At 33.4% G+C, this 20,188-nt stretch overlaps 1 protein-coding gene across 1 annotated transcript in view; it reads right to left on the bottom strand.

The window, feature by feature from the left end:
- Window positions 1-1,264: 1,264 nt before the first annotated feature.
- LOC110019123 (preprotein translocase subunit SCY1, chloroplastic) overlaps window positions 1,265-20,188 on the bottom strand; it is a 41,535-nt gene continuing 22,611 nt past the window's right edge. The window contains exons 7-8 of the mRNA XM_020716697.1: window positions 19,945-20,108; window positions 1,265-1,616 (exon numbers count right to left, since the gene is read on the bottom strand). Coding sequence (XP_020572356.1) covers window positions 1,386-1,616; window positions 19,945-20,108 — 395 coding nt within the window. The 3' untranslated portion in view covers window positions 1,265-1,385. The remainder of the gene's footprint in view (window positions 1,617-19,944; window positions 20,109-20,188) is intronic.

Genomic DNA, 20,188 nt, shown 5'->3' with positions numbered 1-20,188 from the left:
TTTGCCCCAAATTTCTATATGATTATTGTAAAAACTTTTCCCTGTGAAATTTTCATATGATTTTGGAACAATACATCAATCCAACTTCCACTATACAAACTAAAATTAATCCTTCCAAGCACAAACATAAAAACAAGTAATCACTTCAACGGTCTTTCCAGGATCCAAAAAACCTCATTTAAATGAATTCTATAGTCCAGTTCTACCAGAAGGAAAAAAATTGCGTGCGATAGACGTACGCAGCGCTGCGTGCGATATTGGCGTCCAGCTCTACCAGACGGAAAAAAATTACGTGCGATAGACATACGCAGCGCTGCGTGCGATATTCACCGCGGGTACAAGGGATTACATCCATGGTATAAGCCCTTGTAACCTTCTTGTAACTTCCCTGTAACTTACGTGTAACCTCTTAATATATGATGCCCTTGTAACCTTCTTGTAACCTCCCTGTAACTTACATATAACCTCTTAATATATGATAACAGAAGCACAAAACTAATAGGTTGAATGTAACCCTCTTGTACCCTCGGTATAACCCCAATATCGCACGCAGCGCTGTGTACGTCTATCGCACAAATTTTTTTCCTGCCAAACAGCCCCAATAATAACCATATAGGTGGGGCATTTACATATAGGGCTGTCAAAAAAGCTCGTTGTTCGCGAACAGATCGTGTTCGGTTCGTCAATGAGTTCGTGTTCGATTCGTTCGATAAGTAAACGAGACAAACGCGAACAAATTTTTTTTGTTCGGTTAGTTAAACGAACCAAACACGAACAGTGATGCGTTCGTTCGTGTTCGAATCGTTATTGTTTGAAATATAAAATAATATAAAATAATTACAACAAGTTACAGGGAGGTTACAAGGGGTTATACCGTGAATGTAACCCCCTTGTACCCTCGATATAACCCCAATATCGCACGCAGCGCTGTGTACGTCTATCGCACAAAATTTTTTTTTCCTACCAGACAACCCCAATAATAACCATATAGCTGGGGGCATTTACATACATAACCACAGAATTCTTACCTATTTACATATCCAACACCTAAAATTTAATATTACATTCATAACACTCAAATCTTTAAAACCACATAAAAATGCCACTTTGCTAACTTTTTAAAAGTCAAAACACACATTTTTATGAATAATTTTATAAGGTCAAGGTTAGGTGTTAGATATGTAAATCCAGAAGAATTGTGTGGTATATATGTAAATTTCCCTAAAATGTAAAGCAGAAACCCGAGAATTACTTACAAATTGAAGAACATATTCACATCAAAATGGCAGCCTCCTTACAAATGTTATGTACACATTTTTACCACAGAAACAATTAAATCATCAACAACAGGTTAATTGAAGGCTTGCAATAAATAAAATAGAAGTTCAGGGTCCATACTTGTCAAGGTCATAGAATTCTATGTTCTTGTACTTTTGAGAAATGATTTCTGCTTGAACTTTCCTCGCCGTATCAGTAGCACAACCAACAAGGATGAGCACAGATGTTCCGGCGAAGCCGCGAAAGGCAGTCAGGTGAGTGATTTGTTCGACCACGGCTGGACCGGAAGCAAGGATGGCTAGGAATGCAGAACCCAATATAGATATGCGACTTAGAACCTGTAAAAGGGCAATTCATGGGACCATCTTTGGAATAGAAGTTTGGGAAACTTGCATACATACCACACAATTCTTATGCATTTACGTATCTAACACCCTAAGTTTGATATTCATACTTATAATGTTTAAGTTTGATATTTATGCTTATAAATGCATGAAAATATGTATTTCACTTATAAAAAAATAGTGATGGTATTATTTTTGATGTGATGTTAAAGATTTGAGTGGTATGCATGTAAATATGAATTTTTAAGTGTCAGACATGTAAGTACATAAGAATTATGTGGTATGTATGTAAATACCCCTAAAACTTTTCGTTGGATAGCAGAGTAAAAGGCTGAAAGGCAACACAAAGAAACATATCTACTGAAGGAATGTATCAGAAGAAAGAAGAGCGAAACATATTTGAATCTGTTTTAAGATCAGTACAACATAAAAATTGATTGATAATTCATATATTGCATTCATCTCAAAGTAAATGTTAAGGGTTTTACAACAACCAAATTTTGGCTAGAATATGAATACAACTCGATATTGCCTTGGCATGGAAGAGAAATATATGGTAAATTTAAATTTTTAATTTGGATTTTGATAAAATAAAATTACATGGTGCACATCAAAATTTATGATGCCCAAAACTATTAAATGTTACCCTGAAAAAAAAAAAAATAAAAACTACCAAATGTTTTAAGAGCAAAACTAAAATGAACTAAAAATTTAAGAAAATTATTCAATCTAAAGAAAAATCCCAAATGAATCTTAACGTGTTTCAAAAGTTCCCTACAAACTCTTAGACACCTGAGATTGATTCATTGTCAACCATAGGTAATCCAAGTGGCACAAAGACATTTCTCATTAATCAAATGAGCAAAACACAACTTCGTTTTAAAATAGTTATAAAACATTTAAAAGTGCATCATAAATTCCTAAATTTGAAGAAATTCCACTTTATTATTGGAGAAAAGGTGTAAAATCATTAACTAGTCCCTCACACCCCCATTGGGTCAAATAACTAAAATGCCTATTAAATCATCTAGTATTCATAAAATATTCCCAATATTCACATAAAATTATGATATTTAAAGGATAAAGACTTCGCCCAAGTTATAAGGACAATCTTTCAAAATGAACTAAGCCATCCAATGCCTCTAAGGGCGGTTGGAAGACAAAGGTCTTCAATGTCAAAGGAGCAAACCTAACCCTAATCCTGTAGAGGAGCTGTGAAAGGCCCTAATGATTGAATGTGGTGTATTAATGATAATGGGCATACCCCCAATGTTAGATGGCATAATGCATTCTGGGTATTAATGATTCAATAACCGACTTCACCAAATTAATAGGCAATACATTTATATAAGGTCTTGAAGGCCTTTTGGTGTCAGCTTTATGAATCTTTGTTGTTCATTCAATTCAATTGAGCATTGGCTGAGGTATTCATTTGTTATCCTTCATTGTACATATAATAGATTCAAGCTCTTTAAACACATCACACCTAGGTATTATTTTGTTTTCTAATAATATTGATGAATAATTGTTGACACTGCACCTACTAAAATAAAACATTACTTAATTTTTATTCTAATAATTCTAAGTCATCTTTGGAATACTTTCACCATTATATATTATGATAGTTGAGCACACACACAAATTTAAATATTATGATAGTTGAACTCATCATCAAATCTTCAATTTCTAATATGATTTATGATGAAATGAGTAAGATAACTTTGTAAACCCACTTCAAACTCTAAAAATTTTATTTTTTTCTTTGTACAAGATCGGTATACATTTAGGTCACCTATGATTTGTTACCGGGGATATCATATTCCAAATAATATTCATTTTTATAACAAGAGCAAGAATTTCATCCAACCGCGTTCTCTCCTGGTAATTCAACAGTCTTACATGTATGATTTTTTTTTAAAGCATTTATTTCTTCTCCCATGACTTCCATCTAATTTTTATTTTCAAATGACCCAAATAAAATTTGCAGAATGAAAATATAACTGGTGTTAATGAGATAGAAAGACTTTATGAAATTACTTATTTAAAGATATGATATAAATAAATGATAATTGGTTAAGTAGTGTTATTTGTTAACGGTTCCGAGTCTAGGGCTTGTTGGAGAGATTGGTTGGGCTTATTCCTTCTTGTATAGATTTGAAGGGGGGCAGCCAATACAAGGTGTATTTGTAGGATTTTGGCTTACAGAAAAATTAAGATGAAAAATATCATCAGACTTATCATCAATATGTGAATTCTCCTTTTGAATATGAGTTTGAGTTAAGAAGTGTTTTTATCAAAAGTGGCATCCATTGAAGTGAGAAATATTTGTGGACGGATGATAGTAATTGCACAATCTTATGTGGCAGAATATCTGATTAGGATGCACATGAGAGCTCTGGGATCAAATTTCTCTAGGTTGCTTACGTATACGAGCATAAAAAATGCATTAAAAAAATTTAAGAAGAATCTTTTAAGAGTTATGTATATAACAAAATTCTACTAACTAATATAGTGGACTTTACGAATCAAATATTTTGGAGGATATTTTGTTGATTAAATAGATAAATGTTAGAACAACTACTTAATAATGTTTTATTGTAAGGAAGAAGAGTCCTAGTTACCTTCAAAAAGTATATTTTTTTTTTCTGCCACTCCATTTTGTTGGAGTGTCAAGATAGGAGGATTAGTTGATAATACACTCTCTTTAAAAGATTGATGTTAATGTGTGATTTAAATAATCATGAGTACTATCAATCTTAAAAAATTGATATTATAGTTAAATTAATTCTTTATCATGACAGTGAATATAGAGAGTATAGTGCTAACATCATTTTTTGCATAATTAATATTCCCATGTCAATTAAGAGTAGACATCAATAAACATAATAAAACTAATGACTTCAGAGATAGTGAAGATTTTAGAAGATCCCCAAATATTAGAATAAATTAATATAAATAGACTACAAAATAGAGTTTATTTCTAAAAATGAAACACGATGATGTCTAAGAATTTCACAAGTTTCATAATAAAAGTATTTCATCTTTGTATTTATAAAAAGAGAAGAAAATATAAGCGGCAAGTTTTTAAAATAAAGATATTATAATCTATAATGAGATGTTTAGATATTGTGGATGGGAAAGGTGAAGGAGTATGATAGCTGATCTCGGTCCTTAAGAAGGTATAACTCATCTTTTTCTCTAGCACGCCCAATCATATTTCCTGTAGTGAGATCTTCCAAAACAAAACAATTAGTAAAATAATATGATTTTACAATTGTGTTCCTAGGTAAACTTTTAAAAAGATAGAAGAATAACTGCAAGATGTGAGAAATATAATACGTTATTAAGTGTTAAGTTGGGAGAAATTAGAAAGCCTCTCTGTCCCTAAAAATTGTTAAAATATATCCGCAACTTTTATTTTCCTATTGCTACGACATGCTTTTTAAGTTCAAAATATATTGACAAGATTTTTCAAGTTGTCAATGGCCCCTGAATTTAGAATCCATAAAAAGAACAATTATTAGAGACACTAAGAACATTAAAATTAGATATCATACCATTCTAAGCATGAGAGCAAATTTCTAATGATTTTTCTAACAAATTGAGAAAATTCTTTAAATTTTTATTACTTCTTCTTTTTTTACTCTACTACGCAGATCGTTCATTTCTTATTTATGCTTTTGCTTCTTTCATAGTCTTGGGGCTTTCAATGAAATTTTCAGTATTTGTCGTTCTACTTGCCCTTTTTTTTGCAGTAATTGCACAAAAGATTGCATTTAAGCAAAGAGTTTTGTCATTCTTTTGAAGAAGAACTGTGATAAAATTTTTCTTAAAATGAGATTCAAAGCTATCATTGCAGATATCCCGAGGGTTGAACCATTGATCATCGGTCTTTTTTTCTTCTTATGCTTGTATGAGCAAAAATACTCATTCAGTAAATCGAAATTTTTGTGATTAAGATTTTGATTCGAATTTGATCAAATTTATTATTGAGTCCTACCAAAAACTTAGATTCTCGCTCGCTCGAGAAATATTAAGGAATTATTGCATCCTCATATCATGATATTTTGATAACGTGATAGTAGTCCAACTTTAACCAGTAAACCTTCATGATATTAAAATATTCAATGACAAGAATATTAACTTGTTTGAAAGTTGTGAGCTTTGTCTTGATTTCAAAGATGAGTGCAACATCTTGCACTTTTGAGTAGGTTTGTTTGACAACATCCCAAACCGCTTTGATGGTAGGAAAAAAAAAGAATCCCACTAATCTCCAATAGCATGGGGTTCCACAAAAATGTCATTTCTTCCCAGTCTTTGGACTCCGGAGATAGATCCAAAAGGTGTTGGATCTTTCCATTTCTCTTTAGAAAGAATTTCATGATTTGTGACCATTTTAGATAATTTCTTGTTCAAGAGATAAGAAGCATGAATTATCTGAAGTTCTTTGATCTAATTTTCACCATTAATTATGGTTGATTCCTTTGAAAGAAAGTCAAAGAACCCAGACAAAGTTAATAGAAGGAGAATTTACTAAAAGGGATTAAGTTGGAAATGCAAAACATTTGAGAATAAAAACAAATGCTAAAAGGAACACCATAAACTTGCTTTGATACTGTGTAAAAAAAACATGAAAAAAATTCTCAAGCATCTTCTTATTTTCTTTATACAAGAGGTACAAAGCCTTTAATAAAATAAAATTAAATCAAAAAATTGATGGAAAAATAATGAGGGGTTGGCAATCTGGCAGGAAGCACGCAGATTGCAATCCAAGAGTTATAGACATCCAATGGCACAAAGCCATAATCTATGTTCCTTAAGTTCTTTACTATCTGAAGGTCATAAAAAACATATTCAATAGTACAAAACCTTGATCCGCGTGCCTTAATTCTTTGATATGATTGGAATAGCAAAATTTTAATAGTAACTACTATTACTAATAGATCAACTACATAAAAGATTTGTCAACTACATAGTCTGTTCATATTAATGAATAAATTGCATTTCATTAGTTGACCACTTGGTCAATAGAGCCAACTACAAAATCAATTGGGTCGATGTTATCATGAATTGGTTGATGAAAATTCATTATTTATGATGTAACACTAATTTTCATCGGCTTAAGAAAATTATCTAATAGACCCTTCATCACGGCCAATCAAATCATGAATTGAAATAAACTTGTTAGCTATTTGTTAAACATAATTTGAATCTTGTGGGCACAAACTAGCAACATAAGAGGCTATTAGTTTTCATGTATACTGACAGAGATACATAGAATAATGCATAAAAAAGAAAGCAACAAGCTTACACAAGAGAAAAAGCCATGAGAAAAACCTTATCAAATCATCTCATCAAAGAGTCAGATCCTTATATATACAACACATAAGGTGTGCCCCCTCTGACTCCAGTCATATCAAATAATATAACTATATTAACAACAAATCTCCTTAAGTGATTATCCATATCCCTAGTAAATTTTAAGCTAAACAAGTTTGTTAAGAATATTTTAATGTAGCTATCTTTTCTTCTACTATAGATAGGAAAGCATTATAAGAATAGAAAATATGCATGTACTCCATTCATCATCATAAAACTTATATTAAGTTTGCTTTTCTATCACAAAAACAAAGCTTTCTTTCATACCTAAATTTCTCACTTCACGCTTTCCACTTACATGGTCATTCAAAAGGAGCCATGGTTGGATTCATCAAATAGATTCAAAGAGGAAAACAAAGGACAAACTTCAAGCAAGAGGATCTTTTCATCCAATAATGTTCCATTTTCCATTATATTTCAATTAATTTATCCAACCATATTTCTCAAGCGATTCACACTATATTCTAACTACTGTTTCATCTAATCACATATAGGATCATTCAAATTAGAATGGATTCAAAATGGACCCCTCCCCTTATAAAGAAGATACTGCCATTCATAATACAAGTAAATATATAAATTTGTTGTACCATAGAGTTGTTGAACCAAAGGATTTGAATTAAATGGAATAGGCTATCACCTTATTGCAAGTGACACATCTGAACAGACTTGCTTATTAAGTGACATACAATGATTATGCATATAAAAAATTAATATGATATTGCTGATGCATTAGAAAACTAAAATTGATGATATATGCCAATGCTGCCATCTTTTATGATTTTCATGAGATAATACGGACATATTTCATCACTAGCAGCATGATGACACGCCATTATTTGCCTAACTGAGCTGAGTTGTTTAAATTCCAAAAGAAAACTTTATTAATACGAAGAGGACAATGAATTTGTCATTGATTCAAAGTTGATTTGGACCTTCCCACAAACTAGATTTGCTTAGACCTCCTTTTGATATCTATGATGACTGTAGAAAGATTTGTGAATTGATATGTATTGATTACTAATATTCATTGAGATTTTAAATAGTAATGCATTATAATGAAATCACATGAAAAATGCCTTTTGGGGGTTTATTGTTGCATTTTGATATATGACATTAATACAAGTGTAGGTTTTTTTTTTATTTTTTTATTTTTTTAAGTTTAAATAAGATGGTTGATGGGAACATACACAAATTTCCACACATAAATTAGGACAAACACATTTTATTATAAGAACATCAAACATTCAACACAAACATAAAGATAAGCATCAAGAATTTGAGAGGTAGGAAATCTCTCCCAAACACTAAACCTAAGATTCACAACAATAATCTCATGTATAAACCCAAACCTAACCCTATAAGGGTCTATTTATTTTAAACAATAATAAATAACAAGACTAAATTGCCCTTAAGCTAGGCATCGACATAACAATGCTCTATTACCAAAAGACATCTTGTCCTCCAGGTGGAAAAAATTGTTGTGGATCAGGTCGGATGGCTCCCACGTGGCATCATCATCTGACAATCTTGTCTATTTAATCAAAAAATCATAGTGACCCTCATCATCTTGAAATGTAGTCATTTGCACATTATTTGGTTGCATCTGAATCTAATAGCATCTTGACTTCAAGTCCATCTGAGAGAATACCGCCGCCGCAAACAACTCATCCAATAGATTATCGGTCCCCATAATCTCTATTAACTCTGTATCATGTGTCTCTTCCATGTTATGTGACTCGATCACGAATCTCAGCCCTGCATTTTGAATCACACTCATCATAATCTTCAGCGTAACCAACATCTTGCATAAATTAGATCAATGTGAAATACCACCTTCTTAACTCCCACTTCAACACACTGAAGTGTCCCAAAAAGTCCTTTACAAACTTCCCCGCTCTTCTCCACTTGTCTCATTCACATCATTACTTTTGAATTGTCATCCACACAGATGGCTTCCGCAACAAAAGGCAGTGGCACAGTTGGATGCAGTTCTTCATCGAGGCCCCGTCCACTATGGTTCCTAGTCCTATGCTGAAATTCTTCGAAGCGATTTTCTCCAGCCCCAAATCGCATGTCGTTCTGATCTGGTTGTTGTTGCTCGTCCCAAGTTTCACGATGTCATGCAATTCCCTTCAAATGTTGCCACTTGAATATGTTCTCGATTCCTTTGTTCAATATCGCAGCCCCTGATCCGTCTAAAGCAGTAATGTTCCCCTGATGTCTCGCGAATCCTTCTGGTTGTCATTGCTCGAGGCCGTTCTCGACGTCGTTGCTCGATTTTGTGACGGGCGGAGGCGGTTTTTTGTCTCTCCATGATCTTCTTCATCATTTCTTCCAAGATTGTGAATCTCCGCTCCAACCGTTCATCAATGGACGAGAAACACTCATCTATTTCGGATCTTATGTGCCTCATCTTTTTCTCTATTTTTTCATCCAAAACTTACTTTTTCTTAGCCACCATTATTCCTCAGAAAATTTTCAATCACAAAAGATGGTAATAATGTAAGATGAAATCTTGTTGCCGGCCTCCCAGGCATTTGAATCATGATTGCATCATGATATGAGATGATTGTATTGCCCCAATCCTGTCATTTGCTTCAATATAGGTCAAATCTATCGATTGTTTTCTTTGTACGCTGCGATCCCTCCTTACTATCCCAATTTTATATCCCTACTATCCCGACATTGTGATTTGGCTTCCCTACGATCCTAGATAGCTCGATCACGACTGTATCACAGCAAGCCTTACCTGCAATCTCATCGTCGTTTTCTAGTTAATTGTGATAGTTTAGGTCACTATACGCCGCGATCCATTCTCCTCCTAGAAGACCATGATCCTGTCAGCCTTCCCTAGCTAGAGCGATTTGCGAATGTATTGTAGGGCGGGGGTGCAAAGATGCACCACGCGAGTTGTATGCCATGATGTTGCTTCCCAAATAGCTCTAATCATGACTGTATTGTGATCGGTGAGAAAGCTATGGTATCTTGTGATTTCACTTTTGCTTCCCTGCTCTAAAAGCAACTATATCACGAGGTTCGCAGCCGAAGGTGATGGAACTCCTATATGCAGCAATCCAATCGTTGATTTCCAGAAATCAAACCCTCTGATACCAAATTGATAGAAACCGACACAAATTTCGGCACAAAAATTAGGACAAACACATATTTTATTATAAGAACATCAAACATTCAACACAAATTTAAAGATAAGCTACTAACAATTCAAGAGGCAGAGGATCCCTCCTAATTTCCACAATTCGAGAGGTAGACGATCTCTACTAATTTCTACAATTCGAGAGGAAGCAAGTCTCTCCCAAATCCTAAACTTAAGACACAACAAAATTTCATGCATAACCCCAACCCTAATCCTATTAGGGTCTACTTATACTAAACAATAATAATAACAAAGACTAAATTACTAGCAGTCACACAATAATAAAATGTCCTTAGGCTAGGCACCGACATAACAACAATATTTTAAGAGTGTAGGTTAAATTGATCCCATCTTTTGGAAATGCCAGTATGCACTTCAGACATATTTTATGATCTTATCAATTAATCCAAGCAACCATTTATTGGTAATCCATGATTTTAGCTAATGTATTTGCTTATGGGATTTATTTGCATTATTATTATATATCTTAGCCATCTAAGGAAAAATCAAGAAACATAGTGAGCATCACTATAACGATTTAATAAGCAAAATTTAAGAACAAATAGTGTGTTGCCAAATAAAAGAATATCTACAAATAGTGTGATGCCAAATAAATCCCATCACTATAACGATTTAATAAGCAAAATTTAGGAACAAATAGTGTGTTGCCAAATAAAAGAATATCTATAGTGACACCAATCTAGGGTTGCTAGATGGTGTAACATGACTCAGAGAAGAGTTAGGGGGGTTGTAGAATAAGTAATAGAAGTGGAACATCAATGTTGGTCAAGGAATGGCAAAAATTGGTGTTGAACAACAAGCTATATGCTGAGACAACAGTTCAATGGCCGTCCAGACGAAGAGCGGCACAGCGAATCGACGAGGTACGAATGACGGGGAGAATATACCATATGCTCTCTTCAAGATACATATACACCACTTGAAGGAGAAAGGTTATAGGACTCCTAAATGGAGAGAAAATATGATGAAACTAAAATTATCACAAAACCAACACGACAATTGTCTAGCCAATCCAAAAATAGAACCCATATATAGTCCCAAAGAAAAATAAACCCTAATAATAATTAAAATAATATTAATTATAGGCCCACAAAAGGTTGGCGGCTGCAACAAACAAGAAATCCCGCAATAGCAATTTTCAAGGGGCGGGATTCGCTTCACGCCCGACACATCTCGTGATCGTGGGATCGCAGAAGTTGATGTCACGACCTAACTTAAGGCTTGGAATTAACCAAGGCGGAAACAAACAGTGAAATTAAGTTTTCGATTATTCTATTTTTGTCACAAATAGTTTAATATCCAAGTATTAATTGAAAAAGCCACAAAAAAAAAAATTATTTAACGGATAAATTTATCTTTCCAGTAGTTAATCTTGCCTCCTATAACAATTAGCCTTTCTAGTATTAATTTTATTCAAAAGCTTAAAACCAAAAAAAAAAAAATTAAAACAACATAAATTAAAACAACATAATGAGTTATCACTCAACGGGGCAATCAGACTTTTAAACTACAACCATTGAACAAAAAAAAACTATGCATGCTAGTGTTTCATATTTCATTCTAGAAAACATATAATAATCTCATATATATGTACATGACATTTACTCAATAGAAATAACTTAAACTTCAATATGCATTTACTTTGCCTTTACCTTTCAAGATAATCTTTTAATTCTTAAAATATTTCATCCTCTTAACTTTCACATCTGTCTTAGGAGTATTTTCAAACATATCTAACAGACCCCTGACCGATATAATCTCGTCGGTGCAATGATTTGTGATCTAAATTACATAATTATTTGAGGTAAAAAATATCTACTTGCTCCTGACTGATATTCTCCCACCGGCATAACGTTTAGCAATCTAATATCACAATTATATGGGATGGTACGAAAACATTTACATGCACAGATACATTGTCGTTCTCTGCTTCTATTATAAGGGGGTGAACTCCTCTAGCACGCACGTACAAACATCATATACAAACTATTTCATTCTTCATAATACACCTTCTCTTATGAGACAATTTACATTTATTAATTAATAAATAATTGCACTCTTATTAAATCTATGGATCATGAAATAAAATGATATTTGCACTTATAATAGAATTTACGTATCATATAATAATCTCTTAGGAAAACTATAATACAACTATTTATATATAAATGTTAACATGCATGTTTCAAGCAGAATAATATGAAAATTCAATTGTAACCTAAGCCTCGGTAATAAATAACATAAAAGGTGAAAAATGGAAAGAAAAAAAAAATAGAAATAAGAAATACTACTGTAATTCAGAAATATAATTACCCGCCTCAAATCTTCCACCTTTTTTACTTCTATCAATCTTCCAATTTAATAGCTTGAACTTACCAAAATATGATATCATTCAGTAAAACTCACTAATCACATTTATCAAACTCAATTAACATTAATATAACAATTCAAAAAAACTTACTTAAATAACAACATCAAACCTATCCATTACCTTTTTTTATCTCCTTACAAAAATTAATGATACAAAGCCCTAATCCTTCAAATAAAAAATTATTTAATTTCTGATTTCAATTAGTATACTTTCATATGAATATTTAAGTTAAATTTCAATTTAAAGTAACCACTTATAATTTAAATAAGAAACCCTAAACTGTTTAATGTTGCTAATTCTTTTTGTTTTCGAATCCAAATATCTTCCACCTCAAGTTTATGACATTATTAAGCAATAGAGCTTATTATAACACTTAAATAATTATTTATTTGATTATAATTAATTTTCAATTAAGCAATTACCGTTTATGTCACAATTTCATCTTCTCCCTTCAATCTCAAATTTTCCTCAATCTAAATTTTTTTCTTTTAGCAAAACTTAATATTAATATTTAATACCCTTTTAAACTAATTAATGATTCTTTAAAAAGTAGAACTGCATTACCCCCATTTGGACCCTGCATTACCTTCATCCAGTTTAGCTCGTTCACCCTCTTACTCAAACCAGTGACACAAACACATGCCAAAAGATGACGCCCGCACGAGAGCAATCTCAAGCTCAATTTGGCTTCCCTACTCGTCTCTTACACAAAGTCGGTCTCTTCTTCACATAGGAGCTGCTCGATCCGCCCTTTTCTCCACACAAAAGCTTCTTCCTACCTACTCGAGATGGTTTTGTGGTTTTCCCTCGCCTCCTCCATGTGAGAAACACAACGTGCGCCTCACTGCAACTTTACTTCTCTTCCTTCTCGCACACAAATTTACAATAAAGCCACCTCCCTTCTTCCTCTTCGCGTGAGACATTTCCTGAGCTCACGACGTCGCTCACACAACAGCAACGCACACAAAGCTTGTTCTGTTATGAAGCTCGATCCTCGTGCTCAAAGCTCCCTCTTCTCGCATGCAATTCACCCTAGGACCTACCTCCTGCAAGTGGAGAAATCTCGTGACCGAATCCCTCAATTCTTCCCATGTTCCGTCTGGATGCAAGCAATCCTCCTATAATTGATGCCCCACCGCTTGCCTGCATGACAAAACCACTCGATCTTCTTCCTTTCTCCTATACATAGAATGCTCTTGACACTGACTTCTTGCAAGCGGCATTCCAGCTAGGGTTTTCACCGTTGCTTCTGTATCTCTCGCTCTCTCTCTTTCGAGTGAGACATCCATCTTTTAAGAAGTATTCATCGAGACGTTAGGTTTGAACCGACATTTCAAAATGTTTTATTTTATTTTATTTATTTTTCAGTCATTACAATTTCCCATGATGAAAATTTCATTCTTGAAATTCATTAATTTCACACCAATTAATCATTATGCAGATTAAACATAACTATCCACAAATCTTCACGAAAGTTTAATTCTTACTAAGTGATACCAAAAGCAGAAATGATAAATCCAATATATGAGATAACTCAAATAAAAATCCCTAAACACTTAACACATGATAATATAACTATAATAACATCCAACTTCTAAAATCAAAGCACATAAAGATGTTAAACACCAGATAACCAACATGCCATCCGAATGACAAATCACTCCATCAAACTCTACTAGCATCTACATCAACAACAACTAGTTCTTCAGGCCTCTGATCAGTTATGGAATAAACTCTTGGTCAAATGTTCTGTCTTGGTTGCATCTTATGAGTCACTTTACCAACATCAATCTTCTTCTACTAACCACTCTTAAAAATAGATCTCTCCCGAAAAATTCCTATGAGATGACTCCATTCTTGAGTTATCATTTAACGTGGATCTCTGAGCAAAATTAGGGCAGTTCATTATTTGATGTCCAGGCTGTCTGCATAAGTAACATATCTTAGAACCAAATAAAAATTTATCATGGTGTAGCTTCGCATACTTAACACAAGGCTCTATAGTGTTGATACTAGCATTGCTATTAACCCCATCAACATAACACTTCATCTTTATCCTATTAAACTCTTCAGAATGAACAATGCGAGACACTTCTTCCAAGCTCTTACTTTTATGTGAATCCTTATATTTTTGAGTTTGCTTGAAATAAATTATCACTTGCCTAGCTCTCTCCACTAGCATTGAATAATCTCAATCCCAAGTGACATTAATGGTTGTTTAATTGAATTATTCAATCCGTAAAGAAACAGTGACATTTCTCCTTTGCAGTAGGAATGAGCTGTGGTGAATAATTTGACAGCATAGTAAATTCCTGCTTCATACTGCATCATTATTTATCTCCCTGCACCAATCTGATAAATTTATCAGGCTTCTGCCTCCGGATAGAAAGGAGTACAAACTAATCTCTAAATTGCTCTATAAAATCTCCCAAATTAAAATACCCATTCGGTGCATCTCCCAGCCTATCTCGATGTTGCCTTCGCTACCTTTCTTTTGCTTCTCCATCAAACACAAATGGAGCTAGGGCACCTTCCTCTCATATGGGCAAGACATACTATATACAATCTTCTCTATTTTCATAAGCAATTTTTAGCTTTTAGTGACCCTTTATTTTCTTTAAACTGCGGTGATTGTAAATCCTATAACATCATATATTTATCTATGGAGAATGTTCCATGATTTCCATTAAACTAAGTTCTAGAGTCTTGGATAAGCTGGGTCATAACTGTCATCATCTGAGTTAGGAAATTTGTACTCACAGTGACATTGGGTTGTAATTTCTCTCCCATCAACTGAGCATCCTTAATCTCCCCTTGAGCATCAATGTCTGAGATAAAAATATAAGGTTATCTAGTTAGATTTAACTCGACTCAAATTAGGTAGATCACTAAAGATTAAAATTCACAATTACAATCTTTCATTAAGGTACATGTTACTTAAACTAAACTCCTTTCTCTGATAACACTTTATCATAAACCAGCTCGGGGCTTCGAATTAACCAAAGCAGAAACAAACGGTTCGCCGGTGAAATTAAATTTTAAATTATTCTATTTTTATCACTAACAGTTTAATATCCAATCATTAATTGAAAGTGCTAATAAAGAAAGTATTTTAATTAACAAAAAAAATTTCACCTTCTCGTTTGCTAATCTCGCTTACTATACATATTAGTTCATCTAATACTGATCTTATTCAAAATCTCAAAATCTAAAAAAATTAAAACAATATAATGAGTTATCTAAGACAACCCAAAGTAACAATCACACTTCAAAACTACATCAACCCAAGAAAAAGAAAGCAATGTGCATACCAGTTTTTCATATTTCACTAAAAAAATCATATAATAATCTCATATATGTATCCATGACATTTATTCAATGAAAATACCTTGAACATCAATATGCATTAACTTTAACTTTACTTTTCAAGATAATCTTTTAATTCTTATTCAATATGCATTAACTTTACTTTTCAAGATAATCTTTTAATTCTTAAAATGCTCTATACTCTTAACTTTCACATGCTTCTAAGGAGAACCATCAAACATCCTAACAGACCTCCGATCGATATTACCTCGTTGTTATAGTCGTTTGTCATTTAAATTACACAATTGTCTGAAGCGAAAAGGTGCCTACTAGCCCACAAACAATATTTTCTCACCAGCACAGCGGTTAGAAAATATCTAGGGTGGTAGGAAAATATCTATGAGCGCAGATACATTGGCGTCCCATGCTTGTATCATAATGACATACATTCTTCTCTTATGAGACACTTTACATTTATTCACTAATAAATAATTGCACTATTTCTAAATCTATGTATAATGAAATAAACTGACATATGCACCTATAATAGAATTTACATGTCAGGTAGTAATGTGACATCTTAGGAAAATTATAATACAGTTGTTTATACATAAATGCTAACAGACATTCTTATACAGAACACTATAAAAAGTCAATTGTAACCTAAACTTCAATGATATATAATATAAAGTGTGAAAAATTTATATAAAAAAATATATCTAGAAATAAGAAATGTTGATGTAATTCAAAAACAAAATTACTCACCTCAAGCCTTACACATTTTTACTCCTATCAATCTTCCAATTTAATAACTTGAACTTGGCAAAATTTGATATTATTTAGTAAAACTTACTATTCACATTTATCAATCTCAATTAACATTAATTTAACAATTCAAAATAACTTACATAAAAATAACTTACATAAAATTTAACAATTCAAAATAACTTACATAAACAACTTCAAACACATTCATTACCTTTTATCCCCTTCTTGCAAAAATTCATGATCCAAAGCCCTAATCCCTCAAATCAAAATTTATTTAATCATTGATTTCAATTAGCATAATTTCATATGAATGACATGAATGTTTAAGTAAAATTTCTATTTAAAGCAACCGCTTATAAATTAAATAGGAAACCCATAGCCTGATTAATGTTGCTAATTCTTCTTGTTTTCCGATCTGAATATCTTCCACCTCAAGCTTATGACATTATTAAGCAATAACATTTATTATAATACTTAAATCATTATTTATTTGATTTTAATTAACTTTTACTTTTTATACTGCAGTTTCTGTCTTTTCCCTTCAATCTCAATCGTTCCTCAATTTAAAATTTTCAATTTTAGCAAAACTTAATATTAACATCTGATACACAGTTAAACTAACTAATGATTCTTAAAAAAAAAGAAACACGATAAAGCCTGCCTTACCAACATCATTCAATTCGGCTCACTCCCCATCCTGCTCAAACCAGTGACACAAACACATGTCACGAAATGACTCCCGCACAAGAGCAATCTCACGCTTGATTTAGCTTATCTGCTCGTGTCTTTTACATAAAGTAATTCCCTTCTCCGCACAAGAGATGTTCGATACACCCTCTTCTCCACACAAAAGCTTCTTTCTGCATGCATGAGATAGTTCTGTGGTTCTCCCTCACCTCCTTCTTCGTGCGATAAACAAGTGGTGCGCCTCATTGCCCTTCTACTTCTCTTCCATCTTGCACATTAAGTTCCCACAAAGCCACCTCCCTTCTTCCTCTTCGCGTGAGAAGTTCCCCCCGCTCATAGCGTTGTTTGCACAACAGCAATGCATGCAAGGCATCTTCCCTTATGATACTCACTTCTGCTCGAAGCCCCCTCTTCCCGCATGTGATTCACTCCTAGATCTTCCTCCTCCCTCAAGTGAAGAAATCTCATGCTCCACTCCCTTGGTTCTTCCCCTGTTCCTTTTGAATGCGAGCGATCCTTCTGCAATTGATGTTGCACCGCTTACCCTCACGACAACACCAGTCGATCTTCTTCCATTCTCCTATGCAAAAAATGCTCTCGACACTGACTTCTCGCAAGCTGCATATCGGCTAAGGTTTGCCCTGCTATTTCCTCTTCTTTGAGTCCCATTCTCGTTCCTCGCTGGAAAAATTATATTGGAACTGCGGGCGGAGATTATTGGAGTGGAACCGCGGATGTTATTTGGAGGTTATTGAAAAGTTATTGGGGTATTAACTCCAATAACGCTGTAATAATCCCTCAATAACCCCCAAATCTGCGATTCCACTCCAATAACCGCCCGCAATAACCCCCACGGTTCCACTTCAATAACCCCCGCAATAACCTCCGTGGTTCCACTTCAATAGCCCCCCATAATCTCTGCGATGTAGCACACGTGGCGGCATATTACTAGAGTACGCACGTAGAGCTACTTCCGGAGTCCAAACAAAAAATTTTCTCTCTTCCAAGTGAGATGGTTGTCACTTTAGAAGTAATCGTGAGAAGTTTGGTTTCTAAATAATTTATTTTACTTTATTTATTTTTTAGTTATTATGGTCCCGCTCCAACGTCACAGTGTTTCAAAATTAAGTTGGGTTTGGACTAGTAAAATGTAATAAACCTTATTTTCAACTCCAACTCTCCTTCACTCAACCAATTCATGCAGTTGTGAATCATCTTGACACTTGCATGAAGTGTCCAAGCATATATTTATCACAATGCATACCAATTTAAAAAGAAATCTTATTTAGATACCTGAAAAAGGAGATTTTAATAATAATCATATATGTCAAAACACATTATACAAAAAATAAGAGAAATGGTTACACCATTTTTACCTATTCTTTTAACAGTTCTAATCAAGTACCATGATCATTTCCATACCTATTAAGGTTCAGACAAATCCATTTTTTTGTGGCTATGCGCAAGTTTAGGGATAAATTATAATAGTCCTCATGCCCACATGCATGCAAACAAGAGTAATCCCGTGGTTTACAAAATGATAAAAAAAAAATCATATAGGAATCATATCATGAATATATCGCATATCAATTATAGCTTTACATAGGTGAAAGCGGGCACCATTAATCTGCATTTTAAGTCTAGGATTTTATTAGGATAGTCAGCAACAGTTGACAGTATAGAGGTTGAATATTTTTGGTTATGGGTGGCGCATCAAGTTCAGTTTAGCATCTATTGAATGCGGCATTTCTATGAATTTTTTATAAAAACTACATCTACTAAAACATCAATAAAAAAGGATTAAGGAAAGAACCAAGTCAAAGATGAGGAACTAAAAATATGGCATGATAAGGATATTAGGATGTAATTAAATTTGAAAGTAAACCCCCCACTATTTGTGTGGCTAATCTTAGACAAATAGCAACGCATTTCTCTAATGTTGTCACTAGCCTATACAAAATCAATCCCAAAATAGTCCATCAACTTCAAAATGTGATGTAAGGTTGATACTAATTTAGTCACTCGACCATACAAAATTGAAAATAATTTAGTTCGAGGGATCAGTTTCGACCAATTTTGTATAGTCCATGCTAAATTAGAAAAATGTGATCTCAACTAGCCACGTACAAATAGTCTTAGGACTATTTTTCGAATTTAAACCTAAGACTATTTAATTTTAAAATACTTCACAATTGTTGAAAGAAGTATAATCCACATTAATATTCTTCTTTATTGAATGAAGGTCCTCCACTAACTTTAATTGTTATAGTTAGCAGATATCATGAGTGGACAGGACATCACAACCTAACGGTAATGAAGTAAATGATAAACAATGAAACAAGGCTGATTTTGAATGTGTTGAAATCTTCTGACTTGTAACTCAAAATTACATCAGCCATGTTTGGGTAGAGCAACGAAGTTTTTAAATTTTTAATGAAAAAATTAAATATCCCAAAATGCTGCATGCATGAAAAGGTGCCTCTCATGTTCGCTTTGTGCTTTCCATATATGAGTATGCCTCATACAATAATGTCAATGTTTACGAAATAATGAAGATTAACTTCCAACATATGAGGTGGAATGCCCTTGGAGACAGCTAAAAAACATTTCATTCCATTATGAAAAGAACTCACAGTTTTAAGGAAAGCAGCAGTGCTTTTTCCTGGCCGAACAAGAGGAATTGAAGCACCTTGGCGTTTCAACTGTTCACTCACATCATCGGGATCTAATTGTAGAAAGGTATAATAATAGTTGAAGAAAGCTATCAGCAATATATTTGTTGGAAGATAAAAAGGACCTGTAAAAAGCTAACAAGGTAGGATCAAAAATCATTTGATAATTAATTTCTACATAAGTAACACTAAAATCTAAAATGAC

The sequence above is a fragment of the Phalaenopsis equestris genome, unplaced genomic scaffold, assembly GCF_001263595.1.
Source record: "Phalaenopsis equestris unplaced genomic scaffold, ASM126359v1 Scaffold000050, whole genome shotgun sequence".
Lineage (NCBI taxonomy): Eukaryota > Viridiplantae > Streptophyta > Magnoliopsida > Asparagales > Orchidaceae > Phalaenopsis > Phalaenopsis equestris.
Note: the sequence above shows the minus strand (reverse complement) of the source record. Positions and strands in the feature narration are given on the sequence as shown.